Source organism: Branchiostoma floridae, chromosome 16, assembly GCF_000003815.2.
Source record: "Branchiostoma floridae strain S238N-H82 chromosome 16, Bfl_VNyyK, whole genome shotgun sequence".
NCBI classification, from domain to species: domain Eukaryota; kingdom Metazoa; phylum Chordata; class Leptocardii; order Amphioxiformes; family Branchiostomatidae; genus Branchiostoma; species Branchiostoma floridae.
In genome coordinates this window covers 11,792,908-11,810,469 of record NC_049994.1, presented here as the reverse complement: position 1 = coordinate 11,810,469, position 17,562 = coordinate 11,792,908, and the positions used below count along the sequence as shown (strand labels likewise).

General features: G+C 39.9%; 2 protein-coding genes and 1 long non-coding RNA gene across 3 annotated transcripts; all 3 read left to right on the top strand.

Moving 5' to 3' along the window:
* Window positions 1-4,271: 4,271 nt before the first annotated feature.
* Window positions 4,272-5,925, top strand: LOC118403615. The gene is made up of 2 exons (XM_035802389.1): window positions 4,272-4,466; window positions 5,081-5,925. Exons 1-2 carry the CDS (start codon window positions 4,284-4,286, stop codon window positions 5,219-5,221), a joined length of 324 nt encoding a protein of 107 aa, XP_035658282.1. The 5' UTR covers window positions 4,272-4,283; the 3' UTR covers window positions 5,222-5,925.
* Window positions 5,926-6,544: 619 nt separating this feature from the next.
* Window positions 6,545-9,679, top strand: LOC118403617. Its single transcript, XR_004829656.1, has 3 exons — window positions 6,545-6,846; window positions 7,822-8,020; window positions 8,810-9,679. It is a non-coding gene; the product is annotated as an uncharacterized LOC118403617 (long non-coding RNA).
* Window positions 9,680-11,100: 1,421 nt separating this feature from the next.
* LOC118403616 lies at window positions 11,101-15,878 on the top strand. The gene is made up of 3 exons (XM_035802390.1): window positions 11,101-11,197; window positions 13,508-13,694; window positions 14,835-15,878. Exons 2-3 carry the CDS (start codon window positions 13,524-13,526, stop codon window positions 14,970-14,972), a joined length of 309 nt encoding a protein of 102 aa, XP_035658283.1. The 5' UTR covers window positions 11,101-11,197; window positions 13,508-13,523; the 3' UTR covers window positions 14,973-15,878.
* The last annotated feature ends 1,684 nt before the right edge of the window (window positions 15,879-17,562 follow it).

The window sequence follows — 17,562 nt, the reverse complement described above, 5'->3', positions numbered from 1 at the left end:
TTCAGCAGTTGGAATACGATAAATCTATTAAAGGTACGTCGATTCATCGTCGCAGTGCAATAGGACGCAAAAGGAGAGGCAATGATTCTTTTTCTGCACAAACACAATGTTTAGTCGACGAATGTAATCACAATGGCAACATTCTGGTATTACTAAGCCGCGAGAGCCCAAATTAATATTCTCCTCGCTATAACTACAGAAATATCTCCCTTTCTCTGTACAGGCTGGTAATCTTTTAAGTGGTTTCTTGTTTTTAAACGTATACCAAAAACATTCTCATCAAGAGTGTTGGAGTAAATTGAACGGACCGGAAAGCCGTGCGTCGTGTTGAGAGCTCACGTGGAGCCACTACACCTACTGCCTACCTCCCACAGACATACCAAGAAAAGGACTTACGTCACAACAACAGCAGAGACGTACACCTACAAATAGTCAAACCATTTGGAATTGTCAGCTGTCTCCTTACAATGCAGTACATTTCAGCTGTCTTATTCAACGTGAAACATCAGACTCTTGACTTTTCAGCTATTTCGTTTCAATACAGTACATGTAAGCTATGTTTCGTTTAACTCGAAATATTTACTGTTAGTCCATCAAACTTTGATAAGGATTTGATAAAGGACTTCCACAGCACGGGATAAATTCAATGCTCTACGGTTTGATTAAAAACCTCCGGAGAAAGTCAACAAATACCTCGATATTGGGAAAGTAAAGACATTAACCACCCCTCGTCATGTTTAAAAACTCATAAAGTACGCAATGGACTCGTTTGATCATATAATAGTCTAGTCTAGCATATCTGGTTGTTAGAGCTGTAGGATTTTGCGTATGACTTGTTAGTGTTTTTCTCCAACCATAGTACATACATCCAATTTCTCGAACAGAATGTGTCTGCATTACGTGTATGAATGAATCATTCAAAATCACAATTGATGTGATACTGAAGCAAGTTGAAGTATGCTAAAACTACCAGAACAGTATCAAACCACACATGCCATACAACAATTCGTTTGGTTAAAAAAATCCTGTAACTCCATCCATATACGTGATATTGCTTCTGATAGTAACATAAGTTCACCTTTACTGCATCCGAAATGTGAAAAAAAGAAAACAATTTTAAGTTCTTGTGAATGTGTCAAAGTTTTTCCAAACATCATCGCTGTATATAACGTGTACATAACAATTCAGTTATTCAAAACTCTGTAAAAAGATTAAGTCCTTTGTTTTGATTTGCATATGTGAAACATTGGCGACTGAAACTGTGTATAATCAAGGTCAATTGTATTTGATGTTGTTGAGTGATCTTTTATATGTACCGTGCTGCTTTCATGTTGGGCAGTATAATGGTTTTGTACAGTTCTATTTTATTCATCTACAATGTCTGTTAAGGAACATGACTCTGTATCTAACGTTGTATATTGTCAAATTAAGGCTGTTCTTTGCATTGTTAGTCAATGTAGAAGTGTTGTGTCTACTGATTAAGGTGTGTTTGTATGCAGATGTAATTGACCATGGTATAACGTGTAGTGTAAATTTTCCACAGAAAGTCTTTTGTTTTGTAGTTTGGCAGGAAAAGTTTATTTCTGTACAGAAAATAAATTTCAATATTGGCGTTTATCGATTAAATCATGTATATTATAAAAACATGGGAATTGTGACGTGTGCTTGTCGTTTGTATTTTTTTTTCCTTTTCCTGTGACATTATGCGTCATTTGAAAAAAAATCAGACTAGCCTCAATCAAAGGAGAAGTTAGACAGTTCCATTGTACCCCAAACCCTGTTTAATTAAACTCTCGACCTTTCCCCACCATGGTCGAGAGTGGTTTTGGAGCTAGGTTCGGCTCTGGTTGGCTGGAAATTTTCGAAACATTTGGCTTTGGAAGGGAGCTCTGAAATGGGATGGCTGATGGTTTGGAGTAAGTCAGCAGTAAAATCTGACTACAAACCACGCCATATATTCATCAGAAGCCACTTGAGATATTTACAGCATATTCCATTAGCAAGGTGTAAAAAGAATATGTCATACAATTCCTGGAGACATCGAGTCAAGCCGCATGGTTCCGCCATACGTCTCTGACAACAAGTGATTAATAATGACAACATGTGGGGGCGCAGCAATTCAATGTAGCTGTCATACGGTAGAATTAGGAGTTTGAAAAACACCAAAAGAAGGCTCCACACTTGGACAATGTACATGCCACGGAACACGATCCCGCTAGGCTGCTTAGCCCCACAATTTCAGCTGTTATACATTTCTGTAATTACCTTTCAAGAGGACGGTGCCATTGAAATTAGGCTTGGGGACGAAATCTTCTCCCCCAAATGTACAAACATATGATTTAGAATAAATCATCGCTCACAACAACATAAGGAGACATAAAGGTGGGGCCGCGTAGCACAGTGGTAGTGTATTCGGCCCGTGACCGAGAGGTCGCCGGTTCGAATCCGCCTGCCGTGTTGCCGGTCTTGTGCCCTTGGGAAAGGCACTTTACACGACTTTCCTCACTTTACTCAAGTGAAAAATGAGTCCTCCCTCGGATAGGACGTTAAATGGAGGTCCCGTGTATGGGGAGAGCCATACCCCATGCACGTTAAAGAACCCCCACACGTGCGATGGTGCGGTGTGCGTTGGTGCAAATCCTTCTGTCGGAAGTTGGTGATTCACTTCAAATCACCCGGATGGAGGCCTGGCGACCTCTGTCTCGTATCAGCCACATGGTGATCTACATCATTCACCCGGACGGGTGTGTCACCCCGTAACCCGTCGTTGTGCGAACATGTGCGAACATGTATATAGGACTCCCTTGGAAATCAGTTACTACGTTAACTGAAGGGACTACCCTAAAAAAAAGATCAATAAAAAAATAAATAAATAAAAGGTATCATAAAAGAAATATGTATGTGATATCACAGTTATCATATATAATAGAAGCCAGCCACCTTCTAAATGAAAAGAGGTGGGTCTGCCCCGTGTCCATGTCCATGTCTGGAAATACTAGTATAGCAGTCATAAACTGGACACACTAGTATAGCAATCATAGAAGAGCGAGACATTAGTACACTTATCCGGGAGTGCTAAAAATTCAAATTGGTTAAAATCAGTCCACTGTTTTTTTCTGATACATGTTTTGAAACAGTGTCCGCGTGCTTCCAATAACGATTTTTAGCAAATGTGGGACAATTCAAGATTGGAAGATTTTTCGATTACTAAACGCTATAATACACCATGATACAAATTGCTACTGGCACGGGGTTCAAACGGCAATTCAATTAAGTAGGCACGTCTGCGTAAGATGTACATCAAATGAAGCCTATGATGTTGCCGGGATAGCATCAGAAGAGGCCGTAGTTGTCAAGACAACAAAGAGAGAGGAAGTAAGATTAAGCCTTAGGCACAGCTGCTTCTGCGTCTCTACTTATATTCATAATTACCTTCACGTTGTTGTGCTCGTCAGGGTGCGCTTACGTTCGGGCGTGAAGCCGGCTACAGCAGCTCAGACCGTGCTTTTTTCATTCCTCAACCGTAAGAAATCAACAGGTTAGTGCGAAATGCTTTGCTTCAAGATTCTGTAGTGTAATGTGTACTTATGCCATGGCTTTTATAGTGCAATTGATGGCAAATGTGGGTACCGTTTAAGGTGCCGGTCATCTCATTTCCTTCTTGTCAACAAAGAACAAATGTTTGTATGGGCACAGCCATGTGTCTCTTGGAGTAAACATCAGTTCTTTTATCATGCAACCAATGTTTGCACCACCGCTAAGACCCCCTCCTTAAATGAATATGAAACTAAGGGGTTATCTAAAAGCAGAAATTCACGAAATACTGTTTTTACTTTCTTCTTGATCAGATTACCATGAAAAAAGAAATAGTACATATATATTCAAAGAATAGACAGCACGCGCAGTCACGTACACACACACACACACACACACACACACAAGCACACACACACACACACACACACAGGCACAAACAAACAAACACACACACACACACACACACACACACACACACGCAAAGAGAAGGGGAGAGTCCTCCTTAGTGGTAGTGCAGTAATTGGCGGCAATCAAGTAGAACAAAAGGTACTAGACGCTTATAATAACTATTACCTGATAATAATGACCGTCTACGGAGGTCTGGACAAGTCAGACATATTTTTTCTCAGCGGGAGTGTTATTCGATATATATATATACATATATAACAAGATATATATATATTACACTGAGATAGAAATAACAGTTAATGACTACATGCTATATTTCTAGACTACAATTGTGAACAATGAGCGAGAACAGAAACGAAACAACTCCTCCCGCCACTGGTCCTTCCGAGGAAACCCTCAAGTCACTGCTTAGCCCAGAAGACGACGGATTCATCTGGTGCAGCAGTGTGTACCTGATAGGCAAACACGCCATGCTTACCGTCTTCTACACCACCGTCCTCATCATTTCCCTCTTCTACCCGGCAAGTAGTTGATCAATTACGTATACGTTTCATTTAGATACACTGAATTTTTTACAACGAGAATCCTTCCCTTCTGGCACACAGTGATACTCATCATTTTTTTGCCATTTGTGACTCGCTTCAAAACAATATTGCATCGTATAACAAAGGAGGTTAACAACAATATTGAATGAATGAATTGTGTTCACGCTCTTACAACATTACACGTCATTGTTATAAAGCAGAAGTACAATTCATTTGAATACGTTCAACTTTTCGCCTCTGAGGCAAGCTGTAAATGTAAGGGCAGATGGAAGTTAGAATGACTGGAAGGCCTTTATTGTCTATATATGCCCACTGGGTAACAACAGGCTTTCGACGGGAAAATAATACTTTACTGATGTTTGAATGTAAGTTCATCTGTGATGTTTGTTAACATTATATTACAATTACGAGACGGGGGCCGATACAGACTACCAAGCACCTTTAACCCTTTGCTGACGCCACACTTCCGTTCCGGATGTGTGACTTAGACTTTTGGTCATTTCAAATTAATAAGGATCAGAGTTGCAACATAACTTTGCTGATGTTGTATTCTTTTGCAAAATATTAATGCCGAATTTTTTTCTCTTCAGTTTCCTGAGTACTACGCCGCGATGTGGGCAGCGGGCCTGTTCGGCGCCTTTTACAGCATCAGCATCATCATGTATCAGGTCTACATGATATGGGACTCCAAAAAACCTCCAGTCCACGTGGTCTCTCCTTCAGAAATCTGAAGCGGCTGCAAAGAAAAACATGCCACCAAACAGTCCCAATATCCCAAAGTAGAATAAATATTGTTTGCCAGAAAAAAACACTTGGTGTTAAGTGTACTGTAGTAGAGATATGGAATCACATCAGGGGTGTTTTTTCCCACCATCTTCTCTTAAATATGTTTTTGTCAAAGAAATAAGGAAACGTAAGATGTGAAAAGCATATAGAACATATGACGAAGACAGGAAATGCATGAGTGACCTGTAACATAAGGAGTTATAGTGTATGTAAAACAGGTGTCATAAATTGCCGGAAGTGCAAAGGCTATCCGGCCCTCTGTAACTGTCTATATATAAGAGAAGCCGACCGTGTTTGATGTTGTTGAGTAGTATCTAATTTTCTCGTACTATACCGCTTCTTCGTTAGGTATTATAATGACTTCTGCTCTGTTCAGTTTTCCATCTACTACGTCAGTAAAGGTATTTAGTATTGAACGTAAATGAACCTGTGTCTAGCGTCGTCAACCTGTTGATTACTAGTAAGTGAATTCTTTGCATTGCTAGGACAAGAACAGCGTGCAGTCTACTGCGAGTTGATACGTAGATGTATTATGATAAATGTGCATTTAGAATTTGGCAAGAAAGATGTGTCTTGTTTTGTACTTTGGCTAAAAGGCAACTGAATACATCCTGGCAACACAATTAGACTCATTAAAATTGACTTTAACTTACATACATGGATTTCTGGATTTTGTGACTGAGCAGACAAGATTTCATCTTTTTATGGTTTTTGAGTGTTTGGCTTTTAGCGTGTTGCACCGAGGACCAGCAAAATTATGCGGTTAGAATCTGTGAAAGTCGAAGTGGTCGATAACATTTTAGTCATCCACTTCAACAGCACGGAAGTTACTTTAACTCTTAAGACAGTCACAGTCTATTCCATAAAAGAACATTTATCACTACGCTTCCATGTGGACATCAAAGACAAGCCTCTGACTGTTAGATGTCCCTGCCAATTCTTCACTTTGTAGGAGCGTCTTTACTTAACCTCCTTGATTGAATGTGGCTGTCATGTAAAAAGGAACAAACGTAAGGCAGATTTAATCATATAAGACACCCACACATGCTTAGCACCACGGCAACTAAAGGATATCTACTTAATATTCAATTTAGGTGCCATGATTTTTTTTCTGTGATTACTTTGAAGAGAGCAGTGTTTTGACAAGGCCTGGGCTGCACACAAAATTAACACTCTGCAACAATATCGGTTTGCTTTGAACAATATCAAGACATTGGCGACAGTTCAACATTGATTGCGTTTTCGAATACTTTAAGCAGGATACCACTGGGATATTTTTTGGCACAGAGATCAAATGACAAGTCAATCAAGTTTTCGCGTCTGTGTGAGATGCAAACTGAATCGTGCAAATGAAGCCTATGATCTCACTGTTACCTGGGTTGCATCAGGAGAGGCCGTGGTTGTCAAGACAACACCAATTAGGTCAGACTTACCTTCCGGCATAGCTAGCTGTGACTAAACCCTCATAATAACATTCACGTTGTTGTGCTCGTGGTGTGTTTGGGCGTGCAGCCGGCTACAGCAGCTCAGACCGTGTCTTTTTCATTCCTCAACCGTAATCCCTCAACAGGTTAGTGCGATACTCTTTGTCAGATGCTGTACGCAATGTGTACATACATTGAGTGCAACCTATAGACAAAGGCTTTAGCATAAAGTCGGGTTATCATTTTGGTTGCCGCTTTTTCCCAATACTTAACACAGGACAAATGTTCACATCGAACACAGCTATCTATTTCTGCACTATTGCTAATACCCCAGCCTGGGTACCGTCCGGAAAGTAGTTCGCTCTGGCGTTCATCATATACTATATACTGTCGCTTCTAGATCTAGATCTGACATTCATTATACACTATATATAGCAGAAGCGAACAAAGGAGAGGACTACTATCCGGATGGTACCAAGGCTATATTACCCCTAAACCAAGTGAACAAAATACTTGAGAACTGGACAGACTGAACGCATTGGATTTAACTCACATAGTAACAAAAGCCTAGTCGAAGTTTCATTATTGTAGATCTCAGGCCGGTATGAACATTTCTGAAGTACATAATGCATTTGCTCAGTAGTAATACTATTATATGTTCATTTCTGGACCGAAATCAGATGTAACAAAATAAATGTATTATAGCCAGCTACGGCTTGGGCCTCTGAAGCTGCTTTGTAGCAACGAAGGCGACTCTACCGTCGAGACAAAAGCAGAAATGCATTTAAAGCTATTCGCGAAATACGTTTAATTTTCTACTTAATCAGATTGCCATTGAAAAATCGAAATACATATGTATAAAAACACAGTGACGCGTACACATACACGACAAATACACACACACACATGCACATACACAGAGAGAGAGTCCTCGTCAGTGGTAGTGAAGTAAAAGGCAATCAAGTAGAACCAAGTAGTACTAAAAGCCAAGCTGATAATAACGTCCATCGACGGAGGCCTGGTAAAAAATTCCCTTTTTCAGCGGGAGTGTTTTTCATTATGTTTATCTAACTAAAATGACAATAACAGATATCTTAATGAATTTTTTTTTTATATTTTAGGTCGTAATTGTCAACAATGAGCGAGAACAACAACGCAACCACATCTCCCGCCACTGATCATTCCGAGGATACCATGGAACCACTGCTTGACCCAGCAGACGAGAAAATCCTCAAATTCAGCAGTGTGTACATGATAGGCAAACACGCCCTGCTTGTCTGCTTCTACACCACCTTACTCTTCGGTGCCTTCTACCAACCGGTAAGTATTTGTTCAATTACGAATAGGTTTAATTTAGATACACTGAATTTTTTCAGCAGTTTTTTCCGTCTGGTACCGAAAATATTCTAAATATATCAAATTATTACTTTTCGTCATTCATGGCTCGTTTCAAAACAATATTGTATCGTCGTAGAAAGGAGGTGATCGGTGATATCAAATGAATGAATTAGAATTATTGGACGACTTTTATTTTACGTCTACGTTGTTACAAGATTACAAGTCATTGTGACAAAGCAGAAGTACAATTGCATGCACTAAACATTCATACTTGTTCAACTTCTCGCTTCTGAAGGCAGCTGCAAATGTGCGGTCAGACGGAGGTTAGAATTTGGACCTTTATATTGTCTATGTAAGCCCAATAGATTACAACAGGCTCACAACACTAGATAAATAGTTAACAGATGTTGTCAGGGTTGGACAAGTATTCTAAAATTCACTTGTCATATTTGGCGAGTTCCTTAAAAAAGTTACTTGCCCGAACTAACATTTCACTTGCCCGAAATTTACATTGCGTTTTTCTATGTATTTTCACTTCCAGCAATGGCATTCTTTTATTGTTGGCTCTATTTTTCTGAATTGACCAATGCTTGATGCCATGACTGTGACAATTGATTAGCATCTTCCTTACCCGATCGGGCAAGTGAGGTAAGACATACGCTTGCCCGATCAGCACTATCACTTGCCCGGGACAATCAGACTAGTGGACTTGTCCAACCCTGTGCTGTACTGTTTTGAAACATGCTGAATCGTTGTTTTCTGCCCCTTCAGTGTCCTATGCAGTGTGCCGCTCTGTGGATAGTGTGCATACTCGGTGTCATTCATAGCATCAGCAGCATCATGTATGAGGTTTTCATGGTATGGGCCTTCAAAGACCTCCAGTCTCTCATGGAGAAATCTGAAAAGTCAGGGCCACGTTAGATATATGAAAGACCAATATCCCAACGTGGATTCTTTTCGCATACGTATGAATATTGTTTGCCAGAAAAATAAAACTACTCAGTGTTCAGTGTAATTGAGATTTAGTAAAGATATGGAAAGACATTTGGGGTAGTTTTCCACCATCTTTTCTCAAATGTATTTTTGTCAAAGAAACATGGAGACGAAAGATGTGAAAACATGTAGAATATCTGATGACGACAAGAAATACCTGAGTGAAGATTAGGATTTTTAGTGTATGTGTAACACTTGTAAAAAAAAATGCCAGCTGTGTAAACGCTATTACTCTGTAACTGTCTACAATGAAAGCTGACTGTGTTTAAATTTGTTGAGTGATATCTATTTGTACCATACCACTTATTTGCTGGATAATTGTAATGAACTTTGATCTGTTTAGTTTTTCATCTATTACGTCAGTAAAGTAATCCAAGGTAAATGAGCATGTATCCAGCGTCGTTAATCCGTTAATTACAGTTATTCTTTACATTGCTAAGTCGAGCACAGTGTGTCGTCTGCTGTCAGTTGATATGCAGATGTAGTAGGGTCAATTTGCAGTTAGCCTGTGGCAATTATATGTTTAGTTTTGTAGTTTGGCAGTTTACTTCTGTGCAGATAATAGATATGCATCTACGTACACGACAGTACGATAGGTTTATTAGACTGTTCGTTAGGCATAGTCCCTTATATGATTAAAATACTGGAATAGTGAATTGATTCGTGTGCTTCATTTTCTTTCACCCTAGGCGTCGGGGAGTGGGGGGTATATCAGATAAGAGACCATTCAAAGTAAAGGAGACAAATTATGCTGGATAATAGATCTATGAAACGTGACATGTTCTGGTGTCAATTGTAACATATGTTTCGGCTCAATTGGTAAAGTTGGTGACGGATAATCGACCATCTAAAACATTCATAGTTGGCACAAATGGAGTAAAGGAGACAAAGAGGTCGGCCGTGTATAAGATAGAGGCGCAATGTAGTGAAACACTTATGTCCCAATATGGTCAAACCTGACAAGACTGGAGTCGGGAAAGAGAGGGGTCTCTCTCCTCAAGATTGAATACATCATTGCATGAGAGTTTGGCCCATAATTGACTTTAAGCAACAAAAATGGATTTCTGGATATTGTGGTGAGCAGACAAGATTTCATCTTCTTCTTTGGTAGATGAGTGACTGGGTTTGACCGGGCATCGAGGACCAGAAAAAATGCGTTCTAATGTAGAGCTTTCGAAAAGTTGGAGCGGTCGATAACATTTTAGTCATCCACTTCAACAGCATGGAATTTACTTTAACACTTAAAGACACTCACCGTCTATACCATTGGAGAAGGTTGTTCACAACGCTTCCATGGAGACATGAAAGACAACCCACGTACAGTTCTGTTAACGTACACTTTCACTGCACTTGCGTCAGCGTCACTGCGGGGTTCGAAAGATACTCAACGAATTACAGGAAAAAAGAATGAATTTTCTTACTTTTTTGTATTTTGTCGTCTTCTAAGTCATACTTTTACGTATTACGCAATATCTAAATCATTTTTAAAAATCGGTAAAAATAACAAAACAGTTACGCAGTGAACGAACCCCGCAGTGACGCAAGCTTGACGCAAGTCCGGTGAGAGTGCACATTTTGATGTCTTGGCCAATTTGTCACTTGGGAGGCACGTTAATTTAATGTGGCTATCATTTAGAAAGGAACAAAACTAAAGCAGAATAATAAATCATTAACTTTAAGACGCCCATACATGCTTAGAAACACGACCACTAAAGGATACCCACTCTAATACTTGTTTCTCCAGTTGTGGTCTTGGACCAATATTAATAATATCCGTCTGGCTTTAATTCTAAGACATTGGTGGTAGTTCAACATTGGGCGCGTTTTCGATTACCTCAAGATGTAGGATATTTATTCGACTTCTTCAGGCAGAATCATTTTACTAGAATTGGTACAGAGATCAAATGGCAAGGCAATTAATTACTTTGGCACATCTGTGTGAAACGAGAATTCAATCATGCAGAGACTGATGTCACTGTTACCTGGGTAGCATCAGGAGAGGCCGTGGTTGTCATGACAACAAAGAGAGACTCAGATAACCTTCAGGCTGAGCTAGCTCTGAGCCTCATAATTACCGTCACATTGTTGTGCTCGTGGTGTGTTTTGGTGTGCAGCCGGCTCCAGCAGCTCAAGCCGTGCCTTTCCTCAACCGTAATCCATCAACAGGTTAGTGCGAAAACCTTACATTAAGCTGTTGTATAGAAGAAATGTGTACATACGGATTGACAATGCGTACAACTTTTAGTATATGATTTGGTAATCGTTATTGGGCACTGCCTTTTTATTCCCCTTTTTTATCACTGAAAAAAAACAACGTTGCTCTACATCAAGCACTGCAATATGCTTTCCAGACGTACAGTTAGTTTTCTCTTCGTGCATCCATCATTATTTAGTTATATAGAAAGTAGATTCCCTCATTTTAGACACGTGAGTAGCACTGACAAGTTTATATTTCTCATGCGTTTTGACAAACCGACAATAGCGAAACCCATACAGTCAAACATTTTCACTATTACCAAGAAGCGAGAAGAAGCCGAACTATTGTGTTAGACTAGATTTGTGACACTTTTATATGTATATATCCTGACTTGTTGTTACCTGTACTTAGCTCGGTTGGGCAAAATTGTACAATAAAGGTCTTCATTCATTATTGGCCCCACAAAAATGCACATTTGCTTGAGATAGAAGCTTGATCGACTCAAGCAAACGTGACTTTCGTACGGTCAAATACAAACTACAAAATCATACATCTATATCTTATAATCCCTTTTACTAAACAGTAAACGATTAATAATAACATAAGTGAATCCCTGACTGTCTGTAAACAGCCGAACGAATAAATTAAGAAAAAATAAACGTAAATGTTTTGCTGGGTAAAAATGCTAGCAGTATCGGCTGGCTGAATTGTGGTTTTGACATTCAGTAAACAAGAAGGGTATACATCCAAAAATGGTTACACGTCAAAAGCGTTTCGATCATAACATGTTTTTTTCTTCTAAATACGGTAGACAGAAATGCTGTACCATTAACTACAGCCAGGCTTTCAAAAATAAGCCCCGGTTCCACGTATAGCTACACACAGAAAGGTATTGCTCTGTTTGTTAGCCAGATGGTACAGCATAACTGAGCTTGAAATTGTATCTTAGAGTCTGGTGATAGATTTTTCTCATTCATGAGTAGCCTCCACCAGGCCTTCCCATGGGGCTGCGGGGACCTTACAATTCGGCAAAAAAAATTGGGAAATTAGCCAGAGGAGTTAGTCCACGCTAAGGTTGGTTCATGTTTCCCCTTCCGCGACCGTCCAACTCCTCTGGTAGCAAGACTCCCCGGCAAATTTTTCTTTCTATAAAAGCCAGCGTAGTCAGTCTAGTAGAGGTTACTCATCGAGGTGGTAGCCATATGTTTGAGTGGTACTCGATGGTAGCCATGAGTTAATCATAGCTTGCACAGTTTGTCCAGTATCACGTTTAGAAGACTAAGACCAGTGATGCCCAATGCAGATGCATAACTGACATACTTAGGTCCAAATGCATTCTTTTTTTTATATCAATTGGTCAGTTGGTATGCCATATCACACAGGCGTATTCAAGAGCAGGCCGCGCAAATCTATCTTAGATGAGTGTAAGTTTACTCTTATTCTTACTTGACGTGACTTACATGAAGCATTAGTAACATGGCCGGATTGAATTACCGCATTGAGAACGCATAAGATATACTAGCCTCCGTTGCAGATTGTTTAATATCATTGCTTGTTAGTTAGGTATTATATAAAGGAGGACAGCACACCATTAGTACAGTGAGCACCCGAGTGTGTTTCTTCATATATACATGTATCAAAATGTTTCAAAAGCAACCCACTAGAAATGAATGAGTATCTTATGAAGAGTTTTCTTATGTTTCCTTGTAAGTCACCATTATAGTCTCCACAGGCTTTAGGCAGCGGCTGGCTATATCACATCAAACCACATCTGAGCCCTTCGTATCCTATAGATCAATGCAATATTCAAATCAATCTAATAAAGAGTCCCAGATAGTTTGCACCTTATAACCCAAAGGCTTCCTGTGTGGATTCTTTATTTTTCTTTTGATGTCTTCAAAAGCTGATCATATAGAATCTATGGCAGCTTCGATCTAATTTCCTCTTTTGTATTGAAAACCGATTTTGCACTGATTAAAAAGAATACGACATTCTAAATATTAGCTGGTCAGTTTAATGCAGATATCTTATACATTGTCTGTAGTGGGCCAGAACGCATGTGTACGCCCAAAGAGGAAATGGGTAGACAGTGTCAATCAAGATCTTAGAAAAGTGGACTTGCAAAAGCCAACCTCCTTGACAGAGGCGGATGAAGGGCAGCAATCAGACCGAATCGACTTGACGAAACGTTCAACCATTGCAAGACAGGGAACACCGGACGCTAAACCGGATAGTGAGTACGTGAGTGAGTGAGAGATTGTTGCCGGTTCTTTTTCTAGATCATCACCGCCAACAATGAAGAAGGACAAGAAGAAGACACCCAACACCCCCGGCAGTGGCCCATCAGAGGAGGCTAAAAAAGACTTCCTGGATCACCTAGAATTCACCAGTCAGCACATGCTGTACAAAAGCGGCACACTCTACTTCGTCTACATCCTCATATTCATCCAGGCACAGTGTAACCCGGTAAGTACTTGTAACCCGCTTTTTTTTTATTTGCTTTGGACAGACAAGGACAATGTGGCACTGCACTCAAGTTTTGTAACTTATAGTAACCATGCCACGTACACGGTACAGACAGAAGCTAAATGTAGTATTTCACCTCCCGAATAAATGAAGTCAGGTACCCACATTTACACCTGGGTGAAGTGAGGAAGGTAGTGCAAAGTGCCTTGCCCGAGGGCAGAACGTCGGGAGCACGGCCGGGATCGAACTCAGGACCTATAGATTCCGAGTCGAACACTCTACCAGTTACGTCACGCCCGACGCCAAATCACGCTTGTATTGTCATGTAAACTACACGTTATCAGTCGACTTTATCAGTCCGTAACACTATTCTGAAATATTAAGTAGATTATTCATAAAGATCTCCAAACCTTTTCCAAGTTTTTTTAAAAATTTTCTTCTTGCTTAAGTCGTCTTATTCCATTATTTATCTAACACTTCCCACAGAAAAGCCATCTTCAGATACTTAGACTTACTTAGGGGCTCCCGTGTCGTCCGACACATGAGGCAGTCAGGTTGGCCCGGCAGGCTCTGTCGGCAGCTATTCTCCTTACATCCCTCCAGCTGATGTTAGCTGCTTGGAGGTCTCTCTCGATCGTCTGCCTGTAGTTCATCTTAGGGCGACCTCTACGTCTCTTGCCCCGTGGAAACCAGTGCATGACTTGGTTTGCCAGTCAGTCTGATGGAAGTCCCATGACATGGCCCAACCAGCTCAAACGCCGCTTTCGAATGGTCACAGACACTGTTTTTTGGCTGGTCCTAGCTCTTACGTCAGTGTTGGGTATGAAGTCATCCCATCTGATGTATCTTCCTTAGACAGTTGTTATCAAAGACATCTAGCTTCTTTTCTTGGCTTGACTTCATGTGCCATGTTTCACATCCATAAAGTAGGGTGGAGAGAACATCGCTGTTGTAGAATCCCAGATTGTTTATAATAAGTGAAATGTAAAAAAAATGGATTGAGATTGTCATTTCGCTTTCAATTCATTGAGGTGATGTTAATATTAGCTTGTTGCTAGAGTGCACCACCTCTCTGTCCTGTACTGTACTGTACTTTAGTTGTTTTTCAAAATGCTGACTCATCGTCTTCCTTTCCCTCAGACGCCTGAGAACTGCGCTCTCATGTGGACCATGTGCGAGGTCGGCTTGATTCATGGCATCGTGGCGACTCTGCATGAGGCTTTTGCGCTGTGGTACAAGGACCAACAGGACATCGGAAAGAAAAAGGAAAAGGAATAAGTTCGGCCGCTCTTAAGGTTCGAAACGTCAAGATACGGCATCAAAGGTTCCAATTGCCAGAGTGGAATTCGTTGCCAGAAAAATATTTGCTGTGTACTTAAAGATCATTCAAAAGAAATAATAAGGCAGATTAGATGTACCCTTGTGACATTGAGAAGAAAATGGAAATATGTCAGGGTTGGACAAGTTTTCTAAGATTCACTTGTCCTATCGGGCAAGTACATAAAAAATCTACTTGCCCCAAACAAATTTTCACTTGCCCCAAATTTAAATGACTTTTTTCTATGCATTTTCACTTTTAGCAACGGCATATTTTTAACAATGCCTCTCTTTTCTTTGCCGACCAATGTTTGATGCCTGTAAAAAGCGTGTCAAAACTATTGGAAAAATCTTACTTGCCCGATTGGCATTTTCACTTGCCCGGAACAATCGGGCTAGTGGACTTGTCCAACCCTTCAAGTTAAAAAGATTTGTAGCTCCCATAACGAAGAAAGTAAATAAATTGGTGTACTGTGATATTCAGAGGCCTTATAGTGTGTGCTTAACACTTTGTCTTACATGAAATGCCATCCACCATGAAGAATAAATTTCAAAACATTTTGGCAATCTTCTTTTAAAATGGCGAAAAATTGGTGTAGCTTTGGAGTAAAATACTATGTTTGTTATATTTTGTAATGAAAAAGTATGTGCGGTTTGTAGTATTTTGACAAGCTAATTGTAATGGTAGCTGACGATAAAATGGGTGAAAGGTTGGTTAAGAAGAGACCAAACCTTGTTTAGAAAGCATATTTGTCATTCAAAACGCTGGATTATCATATTTCTTTATGGATATATAACATTAACGTTGTGAGGATCAATGTAATGTAATCGTATACTGGTACCATTAAATGTTGAGGCATCATTTAATGCTCTTGTTGTAGGTTTATTCTTTCTGCATGTGTGGATAGCTAAACCCATAAGAAGTACAATATATATGTATTAATCGGCAAATAATTTAGCCCACGGTCACATTATCGTATATCGTTGGCGTACAAGAGGAAGGGGAACGGTCTCAATATATAGTACTTTGTAGATCGCAAGATGCTACTTTAGATGAAGCTAATTTAAAAGCTTTCTCCTCTTCCACTGCGGTTTCTATTTTGGTCATGTCTCCACTACTCCTACTCTATTCAGCATGAACCAAATTAGTGTTGACCTTTCATGGCACGAAAACCGATATTTAAGTAGCGCTTAAATCTAACGTAAAAGTGCATATTAGTATCCTTTACGTTAGTTATTTAAGCGCTGCTCAAATATCAGTTTTCGTGCCGTGCTTGAAATACTATGTGTTTGAAGTGTAAAGAGTCTTCCGACTAAACGCTCAATTGGAAAATGAATAACGCTTTTCGATGATAACGCCAGGATTCGAACCTTCGACCTTGCACCCGATGCAGACGAATGACTGATACACTACAACAAGGGATTTAACTAAAACGAATTTTCAAAGTAGTACAATGAAATACACAACCCCCTACATGTACTAAACTACTAGACTTCATCATTTCATACCCAGCATAACAAAAGTATAAGCTATTTCATTACATATTCTACACCAGACGTTATCCGATGAACAGATGGTAGTAATACCGGGTTGTGAAATTCGCACACCTATCTCAAAAGGGATTGAGAGGCGCACAGGTACTGATTAAAATTAATACTTACAAATGTGAGGTGCTTTTGTTTGTCTATGTCGCGAAACCTGTAAATGTTGGTAGAAGCTTTGTACGTCACTGGTAGATCCACTGACATCACGAAGACACCTACTCTATATCTATGGGTTCTTAAATATGCTTAAGGTGTGGCTATGTTCACTCTAGAGAGCTTCCCTTACCGAAGATAGGTACTTATTTTCACCACAGTAGAGAGAGGAAATAAATTAGGTGTAAAGTGCATTTCCTAAGATCATAACATTGGGCCTGGTTGGGATTTGAACCCAAACGTTCAGATTCTAACTTCCAAGTCAACAACCCTAACAGCAAGACTTCATCGCCGCCCAAGGCGTGGACGTGCGGATGGCAAAAAAAATAGACATCAAGGTGATGCGGATGGCAAAAGAACCATTAGACATCAACGGGAGAAGAACACTCATGCGTGTACTTTCAATACAAAGTGGCGCAAACATTTTGCTTCCAGGCACTTACGAAAAGCGAAAACACGGCACATCTAATAACATACAGTAATAGACCTTCTGACGCAGGTTCCGGTATGAAAGCTGACAACAGCGCGCGTGTAAATGCAATTTCCAACACAGGAAGTACGAAAAAAGCTTTACAATTGGAGGAAATTATCTGGTAAGATCACCTTGTAGTCAACATGCTTTGCCGGTGTTTTAAAAGAGATTCATTGCCAAGATTCTTTCATTCCAATCAAGTCAATTTATCTTGATAAAAAACACTATCCACACTGTTATAAGTAAAAGGATATTTGATAGGTTATACTGAAGGCGCAGAGACAATTTGAAGTTGCAAAACATTAGAAAAACCAACCAATCATCAACCAACCAACCAACGAAACAAAATAAATATTAACTAAACTGTTAATAAGGCTATTA